Raw genomic sequence first — 16831 nt, 5'->3', positions numbered from 1 at the left:
GGGACACCTTTAAATAGCAGAAGTCAGCAAAGAAGCTACAAGAAAACCATGTATTAGTGAAATAGGTCTTATGCACAACATTCAGATAGTTGTATGCAGGCTACCTGTGATTAGTTAAAGGTAGGACAGTCAGATCTAGTCTGCAAAAAATTAGCCCAAACAACTGCCACATTGCACACCAGTCTTGAATGGGGAAGTACAACCCCAATTCAACAACAGCATCATTTGGTCAGCCTAGGATCAAGATGTATGTATAATAGGATATTATACTGATGATGCTTGATCCTGAACCAACAGATGACCTCACTCAATGTAGGTGTCAAACAGAACATTGATGAAAAGCATGTAGGGAGGTGGTGGTGTGGCAAGGACTATTTCCAGTGAAGAGGGAAACATGGTGGTATTTGAGGTCCATGAAATCTTGAAGGTGGGGGGGGAGGATGTTTTTGAAGGATGGCAAAAAACTGGATTTTTTAAAATTCACAGTACATTGCCACTGGTTTGCTAGTAGCATTATACAATGGACAAAAGTGTGTAATTTAGCAGAAATGTAATATCATTATGTGATATGCTGAAATAATATGCATACAAAGAAGAAAGAAAAAATCTTACTTCATCAACTGAGAGATATAAAGAGCTATTTAGTAAACATAAAGTCAAAAGGAAGGAAAATAAATCTCTTCAATAGAGTCCTATTAATTAGCTTAATAATAACTAATATAAATACTAAAAGAATGTTTAAATTTAAATTTAAAACAACAGTTAAGCATTTTAAGTCTATGTGCATGAAGTTATCCCGCTACTGTAAAATCATTGTAATGCAAACACTAGCTAGAATTTTTGGACTAAACTGCATTTTTTCAATCTTCCATAATAATTCATTTCAGTTTAAGAAAAGGGACATTTAGTTAGAAAATAATGTAAATGTAAAAAATAATCTAAACTGTCAATTACAAGACATAAAGTGTGTGTGTGTTTTCACACAATTCTCAAAACTTGGCAGCAAAAGACATAACTCAAATAGCCATAAAGCTCTTAAGAACTGTGCTTACATTCTAATTTTTATTTTAAATCTTATCTTAAATCCATCTCCATTTTTTCTGTTTGCAATATTTCATGCAGATGCAAACCACATAGGTTTACTAAAATATAGTAAAGCAAAAGAAAAAAATAGATAACTTCAGACAATGGAACCAGGTTGAAGGGTAACAAGCATAACTGAGGTTAACACAATAAAAGTTGGCTCCACAGGTGTCTATCAGTCAGGTCCAGTGAACAGTTCATGAGCAAATCCCATTTAATTTATCTTTGCTGTTAAGAAGGCAACCTAGATGAAGGCCAGAACATATGCTTTGTAAATATAGGAAATATACCTAATGTATAGGCCAGGTTTGATCTTGGCCTAATCATCTAACTCATAAAACCTTTTGGGGTATTGTAGCTTCTGCATACCATCAACATGCCACAGTAATGAATATGTGGTAAGAAATCACATACAACAGGACACTCTGATATAGCCTAGAGCAGTGTTTGTCTAAGTGTGGTCTGAGGGTCCTCTCAGGGGTCCACAAAATCAAAATTATTTGTCAGCTTGTCAGCTATTTGTTGAAAAATAATATATTATTAAAATCCCATCAAATAATCATGAGAAGCAATAGGGGCAGCAAAAATGTCAATTTTAATTTTTAATACAGTAAATATCAGTACATATAACCCAAACAAGCAAAAGCTCTTTTGGGGTCCTCCATAATTTTTAAAAGTGGGAAGGGGTCCAGAGAGAAAAAAAGTTTAAGAAACACTGGTCTAGAGTGACTGAGGGAAGTCAGGCAATTCTAGATTCTTTTTCAGAGATCAATTATGACTATCAGTTAAACAGAAAAAGTAATTAAAAAGTAATTAGAATACTGTTCCTTTCCCTTCAAGAGGTTGTTCCTCCTGATTTCCCATTGAGGTAATTCTAAACATCATTTCCATATATAATGCAATGAATACTGCTGCTGCTAATGTTGAGCTATACAGTTACTGAGCTACATAGAAAGAGAGTCTGAATAAATGTAAGTACAGCTCTTTTTTTAATTCTATATTTAAATTTAAGGCAGACAGTTCCTGATTGGTCTGAGGAAGGACATTTTCTTTTGTCAATTTTCTATATTAGACCTCCAAAAATTCTAACAGAATTTTGATCGGTGAAACAGAATTTTGCTATAATATCTAAGCAAATGCTTATTCCACAAAGCACCATTTGATTTATTATATGAGGATTTATTCACTTAAGTGTCCATCTCTGAATCAAATCCACTAGGACAAACTACATAACATGATATTTCCTGTGAGAGTTGAAAGAGGAACACCCCAGGCATCTGTGTGTTGCTCTTTATAACATAAAATAATGTTATGCAGAGAAAATTGAAGGTTAGGAAAAGAGTCCAGGGTTATGGCCAGCTGCTACACATTCTTTTCAAACAACACAGATAGTATGCAAGATTTTATAAAATACAGAACGTTTTTTAACTCAATAGCTAAAGAAAAATCCACTGCAAAGTTTTTTTGCACAAAGCCCATATACATGAGAAGTAGTAGGATAAGAATTTAATTTCTAGCATGAAGCTCATTTGAACACTTGTGGGACGGAACTTTCTTTCCTTCCCCTCTGAAAATGATTCTTGGTATCATATCAAGAAGAAGGTAAAATAAGAAAAAAGAAGCTACTAAGCCCCTAACACCTACAAGGACAAAAGAGTTCTATTGTTGTGTCCCATAGTAACTGGGGAGAAGGGAGTGAAGTGATGATACTGGGAAAAAAATGGGTGGAATAAATATGCTTACAACTTTGTTCACAACTATGGGAGTCTTCATACGATTCGTTTCCTCACATAAAGCAGTAACTGATTAAAGAACAATAAAATAGGAATAAATGTAAAAAATGAAATGGGACAATACTTTTTAACCTTTTCATATTTGGCTTGTAGTGGAGTGGCCAAACTATTCAGAATGAGAAAAAAAAAAGACAAAAAAGATTGCAGAGTTTTTAAAAATAAGATAATAAATTGACCATTATCAATGGATGCATAGCTAAAGAAAATAACTTAGCTATATAACTGAATTCCAATAACTTTCTTAACTGAAAATGAATCAGCTCAGGTTTTGCTTAGTTTTGACTGGAACAGTATTCAAGTCTGCGGAATACTGTAAATTCATTCAACTTTCCTCTTTTCCACAATGAAGATGATAGAGTGCTCTGGAGTATTTTCTTCTTACCGTTCTCCTGTGTACCCTGGGCTGCAATGACACTGACCGGTTGCTAAATCACATGTCCCTCCATTGTGGCACTGACATTCTTGGGAGCAATTCTTTCCATAACGTCCTTCCGGGCAAGGCTGACCACAGACTGTGCCCTGTTTGAAAACAGATTTCAGTTTTATTCATAGGAGTGCAGCTATGAGCGAGGCAGTTGAACTGATTTTGAAGGAAGCAACAAGATTAAAATACTCTTATATGAGACAGTTGCATGTAATGTAAAAATGCAAGATATTTTTTAGCCTTGCAATACTATATGCATTTTGTCATAAGTGTTAGGCTGTTAATTTGTCACAATGTTTATGCCATAAAAGAAAGCTAATCCAAGATTTTATTCCTAAGCAACAGTAACAGATTCAAACATATTATTTCCCTTTTTTCCTGCACAGAAAACCTAGAATTAAAACACCTAAAACATACCCATAAAAAGCTTCTTGTTACCTTAAATTATTTTTGTTCTGAATGTATATTTAAATCCTGCATGACAGAGTTTAAAACAGATACTACTTAGGCTGGTTGTATAATATGGTATTTAGTAAAGAACATTGGCTGCATGGAATAGCAGCTATGAATCTTAGACAGCAATGTAAGCACTGGGGACATATAGCTGAGGTCAACAATTATAAGCTACAGATTATAGATGGGGGAATTTGGTTTGTATGTGAGATTATTTCTAATTTAGGTTTTTTGGGGGGGGTCCTCTTTCTTCTGCCTTTCACACATCAAATGCAAAACACAAACAAAAAGAGATATATAGTGGTAAAATGACTCCTAATTTTCAAAAATGGCAAAGAATCTTGTCACATTTTATGACTAATAAATATAACACTGCATATGCTTTCATAGATCACAGATCATAAAATGAGACAGGAGTATTATAATTCACATGTATGTTGTTGGAAGGGAGAAAAAGAGGCAGGGTGGGCAGTGATGCAGTAAAAAGAGAGATTAATGAGAATTACTACACTGTTGTGAGCATAAATAAAGCAGTTTGATGTGACCAACATTTTTGCACTGAAGAAGTATTTGATTTATATGATATAAAATCTTGGTTTTTATGTAATATGGAAAAATTATTCTGATGAATTTTAATTTCACTTTTCCACATTACAGTTGGTCTTTAGCTTTCTCAAGAAAGTTAAACTTGAGGTTAGCAATAGCATGTCCTCCAAAAGTGGAATGAGAATTGCATTTCTGATGTCAGATTTGATTCCATTTTTGTCTATCTGCATAGAGATTAGCCAGTTAGTCCACTGAAAAGTCTAGTGGGGCATTGCTAACAAATGATGACATACTGAATATTGGGCAAATAGTAAGTTCCTTAATGGTGTAGATATTGTATTAGGTCCTGTAATAATGTTGTCAGAGAAAATATGGCAGATAGGTTTGGCATCTGGATTTGCTCTAGAAAGTGATTCCTGTATCTGTTGTTCCTAGTCAGTAGTTTTTTGAAATTAGGTAGCTATTGCGGAGACTCATCTTTTTGGAAAAGACTCTAATGCTGGGAAAGGTGAAAGGAAAAAGAAGAGGATAACCAGCAGCAAGACTGATGGACTCAGTTACAGTTATGATGAGTGGGAGACTTGGAAGAACAGGTTAGAGATAAAGTGTCTTGGAGAAAACCCATCTATGTGGTCACTAGGAGTCAAAAACAACTTGATGGCACATAATCAATCAATCAATCAATCAATCAATCAATCAATCAATCAAAGCTGTCTTTAAAGAAGTACAACTCCCAACCCAATGCAATCACCATAAACTTCTGCCTACTGCAATGGATTATAGAGACTAATTTGTAAAATTCTTATTCTTTTTCTATCATGTTGCTGCTTGATTTGTCTGAAAATGTCAACGTGCCAGTCTCCATCTTGGGGGAGTTTTCACTGATCATCCTATACAGGGCATCCTATATAGGACAGATTCCTATGTACTTTTCCTGTACAGATTCCTATACAGATATACAGGACAGATCCCTATGTACTTTTGTTTCCTACTCACTAGTATTTTGGTATTTAATATTTTTATTTGGTATGTGTTTATTTGTGAGTGCAGTATGAGACCTAATTTTCCCAAGAATGATACTGTGAAACAATTTCACATTAGTGGGAATAACTCTCCCAGAATCACTCGGAGAGCTTCCATGACTGAGGTGAACCTGAACTTGGGCTTCCTTTCACCACTATTGGTTATAGATTAGGCTATTGAACGTATATGTTTTTAATGACTTGGTTTTAATTCTTTGTGGTATGCTAAGACATTCCCTCTCTTCCTGCCTGGTCTCAGGTTATAAGTCAAAATAAATTTTCATCAGAGTCTAAAGTGATAAAAATTTATAGAAATGATAGCTACCATCCATCCAGGAGGACAGGCACACTCTCCTGTTACATGATGACATACTCCTCCATTCTGGCATGGGCATCTTTCTTCACACTGTGGTCCATGCTTGCCAGGTGGACAAAGATCCTCACAGCTAAAAATAAAGCAAACACACACACACAGAGTGGTTAACTATAAGAGAAATGATAAGATATTTATGTTTTTAATAGGGTTACGGTTATTAATCTGTAAACCCAAAGGGATATTATGCAAATAATTTCTATACTTAAGAAAGTTCCTGTATTTATAAATGCCAACAGATTATTGCAATAATCCACAAAAATCTTTACAGGAATTTCTAATCCAGTCAAAAAAGCTTTCATGTTAAAAGTTTCAATGTATTTGCTATTTTTAAAAGAATCCTTTATCTACTTCTGATTAAATATTTTCCAAATTCTGTCCTGAATTCTGCTCAATTTTGTGGCAACATACTAGGCTTGACACCGAGATTGTATATTGTTGCTATGTATGGTACACAATTACCTAGTTAATGTTCTTGTACTTCTTACATCCATGGCAAACAGTGGATTTAGGCCTCCAGCAATCAAATGTATTTATTATACAAAGTTAAAATAAGTTATATACAAAAGCAGTTTATGATCCTGCTTTCTCTATTTACAATTAACTATTCCTTTTAAAAAAAAATCTGATCACTGCCTTTGTTTTTGCCTTTTCAGTATGCCATATAAAATGTTTTGTTCAGATGAGTTGCTAAAATGTTCATTCACTGGATTGCTTTGGGAAAAGATGCTACCTTCCCTGTATTCTACTCTGGGATCTACTAGACAATTTTAAAGGAACTTTTGGCAGGAACAGGCATACTGGGAGGCTGCAGAGCAATTCATTATACTTTTATCTCACCTTTTCTCAAAGCAACTCCAAGCAACTCTCCACTCACATCTATTTAATTGTGATAAAATAGTAAGATGAAAATAATTGTGATTGTGATTGATTCTAGGTCATAATGGAGCAGGAATGTGAATTTGCATTTCCCTGGTGCAATATACACTATCACCAGGGCACCAGGGAATACTGTGCTGACTACTGCATTACTCATATTTACTGTCATAATATTTCTATTATTGTGAAAAATACCCTGAGAACACACATTGTGGCAGGAGCTTATGTAAACCAGAGTTCACTGTGTCAGATGCATGAAATGGGATCCTCCCACATCTCATCCAATGGGCTCTGAACCATGAACTATTAAGTTTCAATATACTGGTTAGTCTTGAAGGTTCAGCTGGATTCTATTTAAACGATTTCTAGGCTGCCTAAGGACAAAAAGCCATCCAACATGGCTTGCATATAATAAAAGGAACCAAGCATTAATAAAAGCAACAAGGAAAATAATATATTATATACATTGAATACTCTTCAAAATATTAAAATACAGTTCCAAATTTATCATAATTCTGTTGCTTATTACTTATCCATGAGTTAGCATATTGGATTTGGATCTGAGAGACCATTTCAAATCCCAGTAAAATTATTCACAGAATGTAAATTATTTTTCTGTCATCACTAGAGTAATAACCATAGCATGAGGACAATATTGCCATCTTCCTTAAGCACTTTCTTGTAAAAGGAAAAATAATTGTTAAATCCACTAACACTCCACACATAACCAATATATTAACTGCATACAAAGCTCCAGTATATCCAGGGGGACATCTGCATTCTCCAGTGACGTGATCACAGGTGGCTCCATGCTGACACTGGCATTTTTGGTGGCAATCATTTCCATATGTGTCTTGGTCACAATGTTCCTCACAGCGCCATCCCTTGAATCCTGCAGTACAGTGGCAGGCTCCAGTGATGGGATTACACAAAGCTCCATTTTTACACTGGCAGCGACTACTGCAATGGGGTCCCCAGTGGTAACTATCACATGCTGTGCAGAAAACAGAAAGCAAGGTTATAGGGGCTTCCTTGGCAAAATATTCTCCCTTGTATTTATTATGATTCAGTGGCAAAATGAATTGCTCAATTTTCGTCTTAAAATTGAGAGGAAAAAAAATATTTTATATCAATTATTATAATTTTAAAAGTTGGACTTTTTTAAAAAAAATGCAAAAGCAGTCTTACAAGTTTTATTGCAACAAAACAGATGATGGGACATGTTAAAAGACCATTTTTAAGCAAATATAGAGTGAAGTTTTAAGCAGGAAATATACAGATACATCTTGAAATCTGTTTCCTTGCTGACTTTCTTTATGGATTTTTTTGCTACCTGATGTGAATCAACAATGCCCCATTTCCTCTCTGAAAACATGAGCTAGTCACTCTTTCTCAAACTAACCTACCTCCATGGTTGTAGTGATGATAAAAATGACACCTTAAGTTCCTATAGAAAATGGAGAATCTGAATGTAAGAAAATAAAGTTTTTAAAAAATTAAAAACATAGTTGTGCTACTATGTATTAGCAGTCCAAACAATTTTTGAAGCATCTGATATAGTTATCTCTGCACTTCTTGCACTCTGCACTTCTTGGTGCTTTATTATGTACACACACATACAGAACAAAAAAGTATCTAGTACTAGTATGGACATTTATTATATGTAGACCTTGAAAAAGGGATCAAGAGCTACCAATTGTAAAATTTAATGAGACAAATCTTTGTAAACACATTATTTTCCATGTTTCACATTTGCTCTTTCATGAGAAAATGTTGTGGAGGATTTTTTAAAATGACAAAACTGTAAATAACCTATAAAGGGGTCACATGAAGTTCAGCAGGAATTTACTAAACATACGCTAACAGCATCTTTTATTTTCATGCTGAACTGAAAATAAAATGGCAAAATTCTTGCTAAGAATTGTCACTGAGCCACTTTAGTGACTATTATTCCCACAGCCTTCTCCTGAGGCAAAACAGACCTATTTTTCAGAGGAGACAAAAAGACCTCATGGCATTTCCTCAGACTGATCATTACTCTAGCATAAAGCTAAGTTCTTCAGACTACACAAATACAATAGTAGGTTCTTAACAAAGATTCTTTCCCATTAATATGTCTTATACATTACTTAGCTATGACAGCTTTGTCTTGGATACAACTGCTTACAATTACAAATGTTATGATTTGTAATACACAATAAAACATGATTGTGTCTAGACACACAATGGGGAAAAAACCTCTACTCAACACATGTATTTTTTTATTACTCTTTATTCATTTGTAATGGTTCTTTACTACTCTAAGTTATCCTGCCTATATGGTATACTATGTGCTCCTCCAAAACGTGAAATACATAAATACATTTAACTTTAAAAGGTAAATCATTTTAAATGCATCTGGTGGACTAGAAAATGTTATGCTTCTGTGCAATTGTAGTGGAACTTTCAAGTCTCCAGGCAGAAACCTGGAAATGTTAAGCCTCCTACCAGAAGCCTTCTAGATCTTCACACCCTGGCCCTGCACTGTGACAGCATGTTAGTAATTCCTGCTGCCACCCACCATGACTCATTTCCAGCCAGAATCTCAGAAAATATCTCAAAATATTGTTAGACAAGAATTCTACATAAGTTGTGCACACAACTTGAAAGGAAATCCTATAATTTATACAGAGAAATACAGACAATTCGTACCACACAGGAAAAGCAAACTGACAATCTAGCACAAAATTCTTGTTAATTTTTATCCATTCCTACAAAAGTAGAAGATACTTTAAACATATTTTCCTGCTGTTTCAAGTTACCTGGTCTTTTCAGTTTCCTGGACCATCCAGCTATTTATAAGAGACTATTTGGGCAAATGGTACACCCCATTTGTTCTCCAGCTTCCATTCAGCAACTTCTGCTTGATTTTAAAGGACTCTTAATTTTCCTCTTTATAGCAAAGAATTACAGCTGGGAATATCTCTCTGTCTACATGAAATATCTGTCTACAAAATGTAGGTTCCATGTCTGTAATGGTATCTGGAAATGACCTTGGGAGACAGGAGGAAGAGCACAGCCTAGACAATGATCAGATAAGAGGTAGCTGAGCCTGCAGATGGAATGGTGATGTGGCAGACATCTCAGAAGGGACCCTCCCTAGTTTCTTGAACTGTAAAGGTGAGGGGGAAGAGATGTACTTTCAGACTTGCAAGATTCTGTTAATATAACCTTCCAAGAAAGATAGAGCTAGTACCTCTGGGTGTGCTTCTTGTCTGGACTACCTCAAAGGGCTGACAATGTCTGAGATGAGAAGATGTGCATTCTTGCTTGAGCTCGGGCTGCAAATGTCAGAGTTTTCATCTTATCATTCACAACAGTAATTAGCCTTTTTTTTTAATCTCAGAAAACAATGTTTTGTCAGGCAGATTGAGCTTTTCCAAAGACTTATCAGACTACAAGACTAATTTTGTTTAGTATCTTTTAAAATATTCAAGTTACAGTCTCCTTTAAAGTGAAAGAAAACTGTTCTAGCTAATCCCTAAGAAAAGATTACAAATGGACTTAAATGTTCTGAAATATCTAAACAAAGCACCACTGACCACTAAGGAATTTAAAAGGGACCATTAGGCAGCACTGATATAAAGTAAAATGGACCAGATTTATGCCTTGCGTGGATTGTACTAGGTGTGAACTTAGTTGAATAATATATCCAGAATACTACTGCACAGGATAATAATTCTTTTGGTTTGCAGAATTTCGTTAATATTATTTTACAAAGGCTGGAAGTGGGATATTTTCTGCAAACCACCAGTGGTCATGAAGATGTTTAGAAAGATGGCTTAATCACTGTCAGAGTTAACAAACAAAACAAATTTACACTACTGCATGCATGCATGCATGCTATGGTATTAAAGCAGACCAGACAGGACATAGCTGACTTACATAAACTCTGCACTGTGTACAAAACATCATAGCTCTTGTGCAGATACCATTACTGAAACACTGAGCTTGGTTGTTTTCTTGCAGACATTCCGTTACCTGGCTAGGTAGGCTAGGTAACATCTTCAGTGCTAGAAGGGAATGGGCTTTGCTTTCTGTTTATATACAGTGGCTTGCCCTGTCAGTGTTTGTGAGGGTGTTGTTTTCTCCTTGGTAGTTCCTTGATTAGGCTGTTGTTTACTGCTTGTTTGAGTTGACAGTTCCTTGATTAGGATATTGTTTACTGTTTGATTGTTTGTCTGGTGTTAATCCTAGTGTTAATCTCTGCTTATCTGGGTGTTGATTGCCAGCAAGGAGTCTTTTTGTTTCCTTTTTATTGTCTCTTTTGAATAGTGTGTAGACGTTGTTTATCTCTATGTGCCTGTTGATGGCTGATTTCTCTGAATACCAAACTTCCCTCTTGTTTTTGGATTTAGCTGGGTCTAAGATGCTGACAGTTTCCTAGCTGAAACTATGGTTAAATCTATCCATGTGTTGTGAGATTAAGGAGTTTTCATTGTGTCTTCTGACTGCTGGTTGGTGTTCATAGATGCGCTATTCTGCCTGTCTGTCCTACATAGTGGTTGTTATAGTCCTTACACTGTATGTTGTAGATGACTCCTGTTTTTTCTTCTTAGGCTACTGGGTCTTTTGGTTTACTTAAGATGTTTTGGAGGGCTTTAGTTGGTTTGCGTGCTGCAGAGATGCCATGTGGTTGTAATAGTCTGTTGGTTGTTTCTGATGTATGGAGAACCCCAAGGACTCCACAGTTCAACTCTGAGCTACTTCCATTATTATCGAAACTCCCAACTATCCTTCAAAAATGCTTCTATCTTTTACTATCTATGTTGAAGTAAGTTCCATATTACATCTCACTGTGAATTTGAATTTAAACTATTTCAGCCATAAGTCATACTCTCTGAATGAACATTATTGGTTCCCTAGTGTGTTCTTTAAAATCTTTGTTTACATGAACATAGTTACTCAGAACCACTCTCAAAACTGAAACAGCATTTTTAACAGTCCAGTTTAATATCTGAACAGACCACAAATAGAATTAAATTTAAAAAAAAACAACTGATGAAAATACTAAGCTCTGGTGTAAATTGTAGTTGAGTTGTAAACTTTGCAACTCATAAATCTTGTGCACATAATCTCCTGAAAGTCAGAGACCTGAGACAATTTCTTCAGGTTTTCAAAGCCAGAAATCCATGACCGATAAAAGCAATAATGGTTTGAATAAATGCTTCTATTTCAGGGTAGACTAGTCACTTCAGGGTCATTAGGATCATGCATATTATAGTGGCTGTATATCCAGTGCTTTCTGGAAGCAAATATTTGAATAAGGTCATTGTTCTAGCCAGAAACTAGTTTTTAGTTTTCACGGCTGAAGACTGTAAATAAAATGACAATGTTTCATAATGGATCAGGAATTGAAAAGAAGGGATTGTTAATTTGTCCTCATATAGGTTACGTACCTTGGAAGCACACATTCACTTATTTTTGTCTTTCTAAAATGCTAGCAACAACAAAACAACGTATTACTGTAGATACAGAATGTGGTGTTTTTCACCTTAAGTAGATCCTTTTGTGGCTATATGCTTAGTAATAGAAATACTATGAAGACCTTATCATTTGCATTTTTTTTCTTAAACATTCAGCTCATTTCAGATCACTACTACTATAATCCTTTGTAACAGATATTGGGTAGATCATGCAAAAATATGTAAGAGCAAGCATTTCACTTCTATCTCAAGTCAAAAAGTGACTTTGGGATTAATAATATACATTAAATAAGTAATTCATAGGGTTCTTAAAATATACATTCACCATCAACAGCAACAAAAGCAATATCTTTTGAAAAAGTGGCAAAAATATAAACTTGAATGAATCCAAAAATATTCCTCCTGCTTTCAACATAACTGCATGCAGTTCTATTTTTTTCTACAGAGTAGTATTTAATATTAATAGAATATATGATTGGTGCAAAGAACAATTCAACAAAAATTTGGCCAAAACTATACATTTGGAGCTACCCTATGATTTTTCATCAACTTATTATATCTGATTGATCATTTCAGATGTTCTGAAATTATCCAGAAGATGAGCTTATTTACTTGCAATTCTAATTTTTCCTTTAGAGTGTTCTTTTCATCTTACAGTCCAGATTATATACCAAGAAAATAGTAGCATTTTATGCCTGAATTAAAGTGCAGAGATATCAGACACTGTTAACAAAGCCCATGGTTTTCCCAGTTGTAACATATGGCTATGAAAGCTGTACCGTCTGAAGAGCTGGACAAAGACAAATTTGATGCCTTTGAATTGAGGTGCTGAAGAAAATTGTTAAAAATACTTCAAATCAGAGTAGAACAAATCATTCCATGTTTGATGAAGTAAAAGCAGCCTGCTCACTGAAATTACTAATAATGAAGCTAAAGCTTACAAATGTTGGGGACATAACTCAAAGGATCTTCTACTGAAGAAGATCCTGATGCCTGGAAAAATTGAAGGCAATGAAAAAAAGACAATGTGGCTAGATATTATTACTGATGTCACAAGCATGAGAGTTTATAAGAACTCAAAGAAGCAGTTATTGATACACAGTCCAGCAAAACACAAAGAGACAGAAGTGATTAAATAACTGGAAAACAACATGCCTAGTGTTCCTGTAAACTGAGTGACCTGACTTCAAATCCCTACTCTATTACAAAACTCATTGTGACTTTCAGCCAGATATTGGGTTGGTTCCAGAGTAAGTCTTTGAAATACACATAAGTTAAACTTGTCATGACTAACTTGAGCTATTAATTTCAGTGGGAAAAGGATGACTAATACATCCTGAAGTAACCCTGGTTAAACTCAAAAACAATAGCTGGGATGATATTGTTATTTAGACATGTCAGATAAAATGTTGATTTTTTCTTTTAAAATACTATATAGAAACTGCATTTAAAATCATCTTGATTTCAGAAGCAATTTTTCAGGAAGCTACTATTCAATTATTGAAGAAAACTACTGGTATGCCTCCACCTTCCTAACCTATAAATATATTTTAAATATTAAATTTTATATAGAATTCTGAATGTATATCAATACACTACATATACAACCAAATTGAGAAAATATGGGCAATGGTAAGTGGCTTGCAAGTTCTTTTCTAGATTGCATGGATTAGTGTGAGCAAATTTTGGATAAGGCAAATGTGCCCAAAAATCTGCCCAAAAAATCTGCCCAAACTGACTGGTACTATCCTTACCATTTATAAAAACTAATTACATAGCCTACAATTTCTCAATCTGATTAAAAATGTCATGTGAAAACCTTAATTGACCAATGGCATGATGAGCAGCATAGGGCCTGTGATCACCATACCGTGCCACTTAGAATATAAGAGAAAAAATAGATAAGAAGATGAATTAACAAATGAAATGCATGAAAGAATAGCTATGTTGTGGATCTATGAAACTTACAGAAAAGGAAATGATATAATAAATCTGAATGAAGGTGACATGATCTAGTGGAGTGAATGAATACATGCAGGAAAGTGAAAGTGTTGGTTAATTATGAAAGAAAGGGCTAAAATGTATGTCATAACATTTGAATTAATGTCATCTATATTGTTGTGGGTCAATTTCAAAGTAGGAATTCTGAGTTTATCCACCTTTTCTCACATCTGTTTCTTTCACAAAATACCCATTAAGGAGAAAAAAATGGAACAGCTGCATCATGTTTTTCACTTTCTACCAGTCTGGAAGCATTCTTAGTTAAATCAATTTCTTTTTCCTTAGTTCCTTATTCAGTCCTCCAAATAGTTTTCAAAGGGTGTGTGTTATGTTTACAAAAGAAATATACATGGATTGTGGGTTGTACAGAAGCAGCAAACAGCTATATATATTTTTTTCCTTTTTATGGAAGAGACAAGCGGTTTGATTCTTTGGGTGTATGGGTGTGGGTTTGATGTTGTTCAGTCTCAGAATTCATGCAGGTTTAGATACAATGGGAAGAAATCTGCAGATGGGTAGAAAAACAACAATGGCAGCAAGGACCATCATTGGTTGGTACAGTCAATTAAATATCTGGGCATTCCCCACACACAGTGGAAAGAACATAGTGAAATGTTATCAATCATCTGTATCTTGAATTATTGAAGATAATTCAATCTCTGTATTATTGAAAGATACAGATGACTGATAATTTGGATGTATCATGTACCATGATAACATAGGCTTGTAAACCAGCACCGGAATGGTTGACAGAAATGTATGCCATAATAAATTGGCTATTTAAGATGCTGTAAGATTCTTCAATCTTTGCTGCTGTTTTATTTACAAGGAATAGATCTCAATTTATTTTTCATATGTATTCAAGCAATATATAATCACATTGTGGTATAGTATAATTCCTTTCACATCTAGTTTCCTCTAGAATCTTTTGTTCCTATTTAGTTAATTTTGTTATATGGTACTTTTTTTTTTGCCATTTAACATATTCATCATTCTATTTTATTGCTGTGTGTAAAAAAAAATCTAAGCTTAATTTTTTTGCTATTTTTTGATCCACTCCGATACATTAAATTTTTAGAATTGCGTTTTTCATATTTTCACAATATTCTTAAATAAATTATAATATGTCATACTGAAGAACATTTAGGAAGACAGCAAGGTTTTTTAATCTTGTACTGAAAAACAGGAAATATGGTGTGGAGAAGAGAATCATGATGACAGCAAACTTAGAAAACACAAATATGAGTGTGGTTCACCACTGAGCTACAATTTGTAGTGACTTTTTCTCAACTGAAGTTTTGTATTCATTTCATTGTGGATGCTAAAATCATCTGATGTGGTTCACATAGAACAATCACATGGGTATGGAACTGTATTATTGTATTAATGTAAAAGTGTGATGAAATCTGATTCTGGTTGGCCCGCCATGTTTAAAATCTCTTCCTTGCTTAGATAGCTGCTTCATTTCCTACCTCCCTCTACTCCTTTCAGCATCCCTTTGCAAATATACCGACTCCCTGAAGGCATAGTTCTACTTTTTTGCTGATTATTGCTTGCTTAGATAAATTCAAACAATAACTGCCCCACCTTTCTGCCTATGTAAACAGGAAAGCCGTCAATCAAAGTCACCCCATTTAAACAGCATAATGCCTAACCAAAGCACCTTGATCCTCATTCCTAGCAACTACTCTTTTTCCTAGAATTGTTAGTTATTCCTGAGCGTCCCTGTTGGTTGGAGTCTCTCCTTAAGTCTCTTTACCACTTTAAACCAGTGTATACAATGGTAACTTATCTCCATTTTAGCCAGATAAACTTTCTGGTATAGGTTTTTATTGTGTACATCACTTTCTTCTGCTCTCAGCCTCTTTTTATCTTTTATTCAATAAATACATATTTATACAGGTAGTACTCAAATTATGATGGCAATTGGGACTGGGATTGAAGTCGCTAAGCATAAATCATGATATCACATGACTACATTGCTTAGTGACAGTGATCCTGGGCAGTCCCAGTTGCCACTGTAAAGAAAGGAAAGGAAAGGAAAGGAAAGGAAAGGAAAGGAAAGGAAAGGAAAGGAAAGGAAAGGAAAGGAAAGGAAAGGAAAGGAAAGGAAAGGAAAGGAAAGGAAAGGAAAGGAAAGGAGAGGAAAAAAGGGAGATGCCTGGAAAAGTAGGTAAGTATTTGATATCTAACTTCCCCCTTTATATTCTAACCAATTTGCAGTATTTATAAACATTTATACCCATTAGAAACCATTCTGTGCTGTATTTGATTTGCTGTGTGATGTATTGTGTATATGGAAACTATTCTTGCTTCAATTTGATTAAACTTCTATTATGTATATATATGCTGATGGTTTTGCCATAGCTGCATATTCTCCAAGTTTGAGTTCCCAATTGGATATCTTCGGTATTGTATCTTTCTTCCAGCTCTGGGCAAAGTTTATTCTCGCAGTCCAGGGAAGATTATTGTAATTCTTTCATTTTAGTATTAGGATTCTGTACCTAATCCTCTACTTCCATTCAAATGGCCATTTAGTATATTTCTTGCTAAACAAAACTCACAGTAAAAGAAAGTAAATCAGTGAAAATTTCCTGACTACTGAATGTCACCAACATATCTTTGGGTGACATGATATACTTTCATTTAAAAAAACCAGATATGCATAATTATAAGGCTTGAATATGGAATGTAAAAGTAATTAACATGTTTTTATATGCAATGTTGACTCTTAGTGACCACAAAAATAGATTTTCTCCATGATGATCTGTCCCTAACTTGATCTTTCAGGT

General features: G+C 34.6%; 1 protein-coding gene across 1 annotated transcript in view; it reads right to left on the bottom strand.

Annotated features, from left to right (window-relative positions):
- The window catches only part of MEGF10 (multiple EGF like domains 10), a 113066-nt gene that overhangs the window by 46710 nt on the left and 49525 nt on the right, over positions 1–16831 (bottom strand). The window contains exons 6-8 of the mRNA XM_088130035.1: positions 7321–7567; positions 5647–5767; positions 3259–3395 (exon numbers count right to left, since the gene is read on the bottom strand). Coding sequence (XP_087986161.1) covers positions 3259–3395; positions 5647–5767; positions 7321–7567 — 505 coding nt within the window. The remainder of the gene's footprint in view (positions 1–3258; positions 3396–5646; positions 5768–7320; positions 7568–16831) is intronic.

The sequence above is a fragment of the Python bivittatus genome, unplaced genomic scaffold (assembly GCF_059951505.1).
Source record: "Python bivittatus isolate LINGU-HERP-01145 unplaced genomic scaffold, Pbiv_v1 ctg000850_np1212, whole genome shotgun sequence".
NCBI lineage: Eukaryota > Metazoa > Chordata > Lepidosauria > Squamata > Pythonidae > Python > Python bivittatus.
Note: the sequence above shows the minus strand (reverse complement) of the source record. Positions and strands in the feature narration are given on the sequence as shown.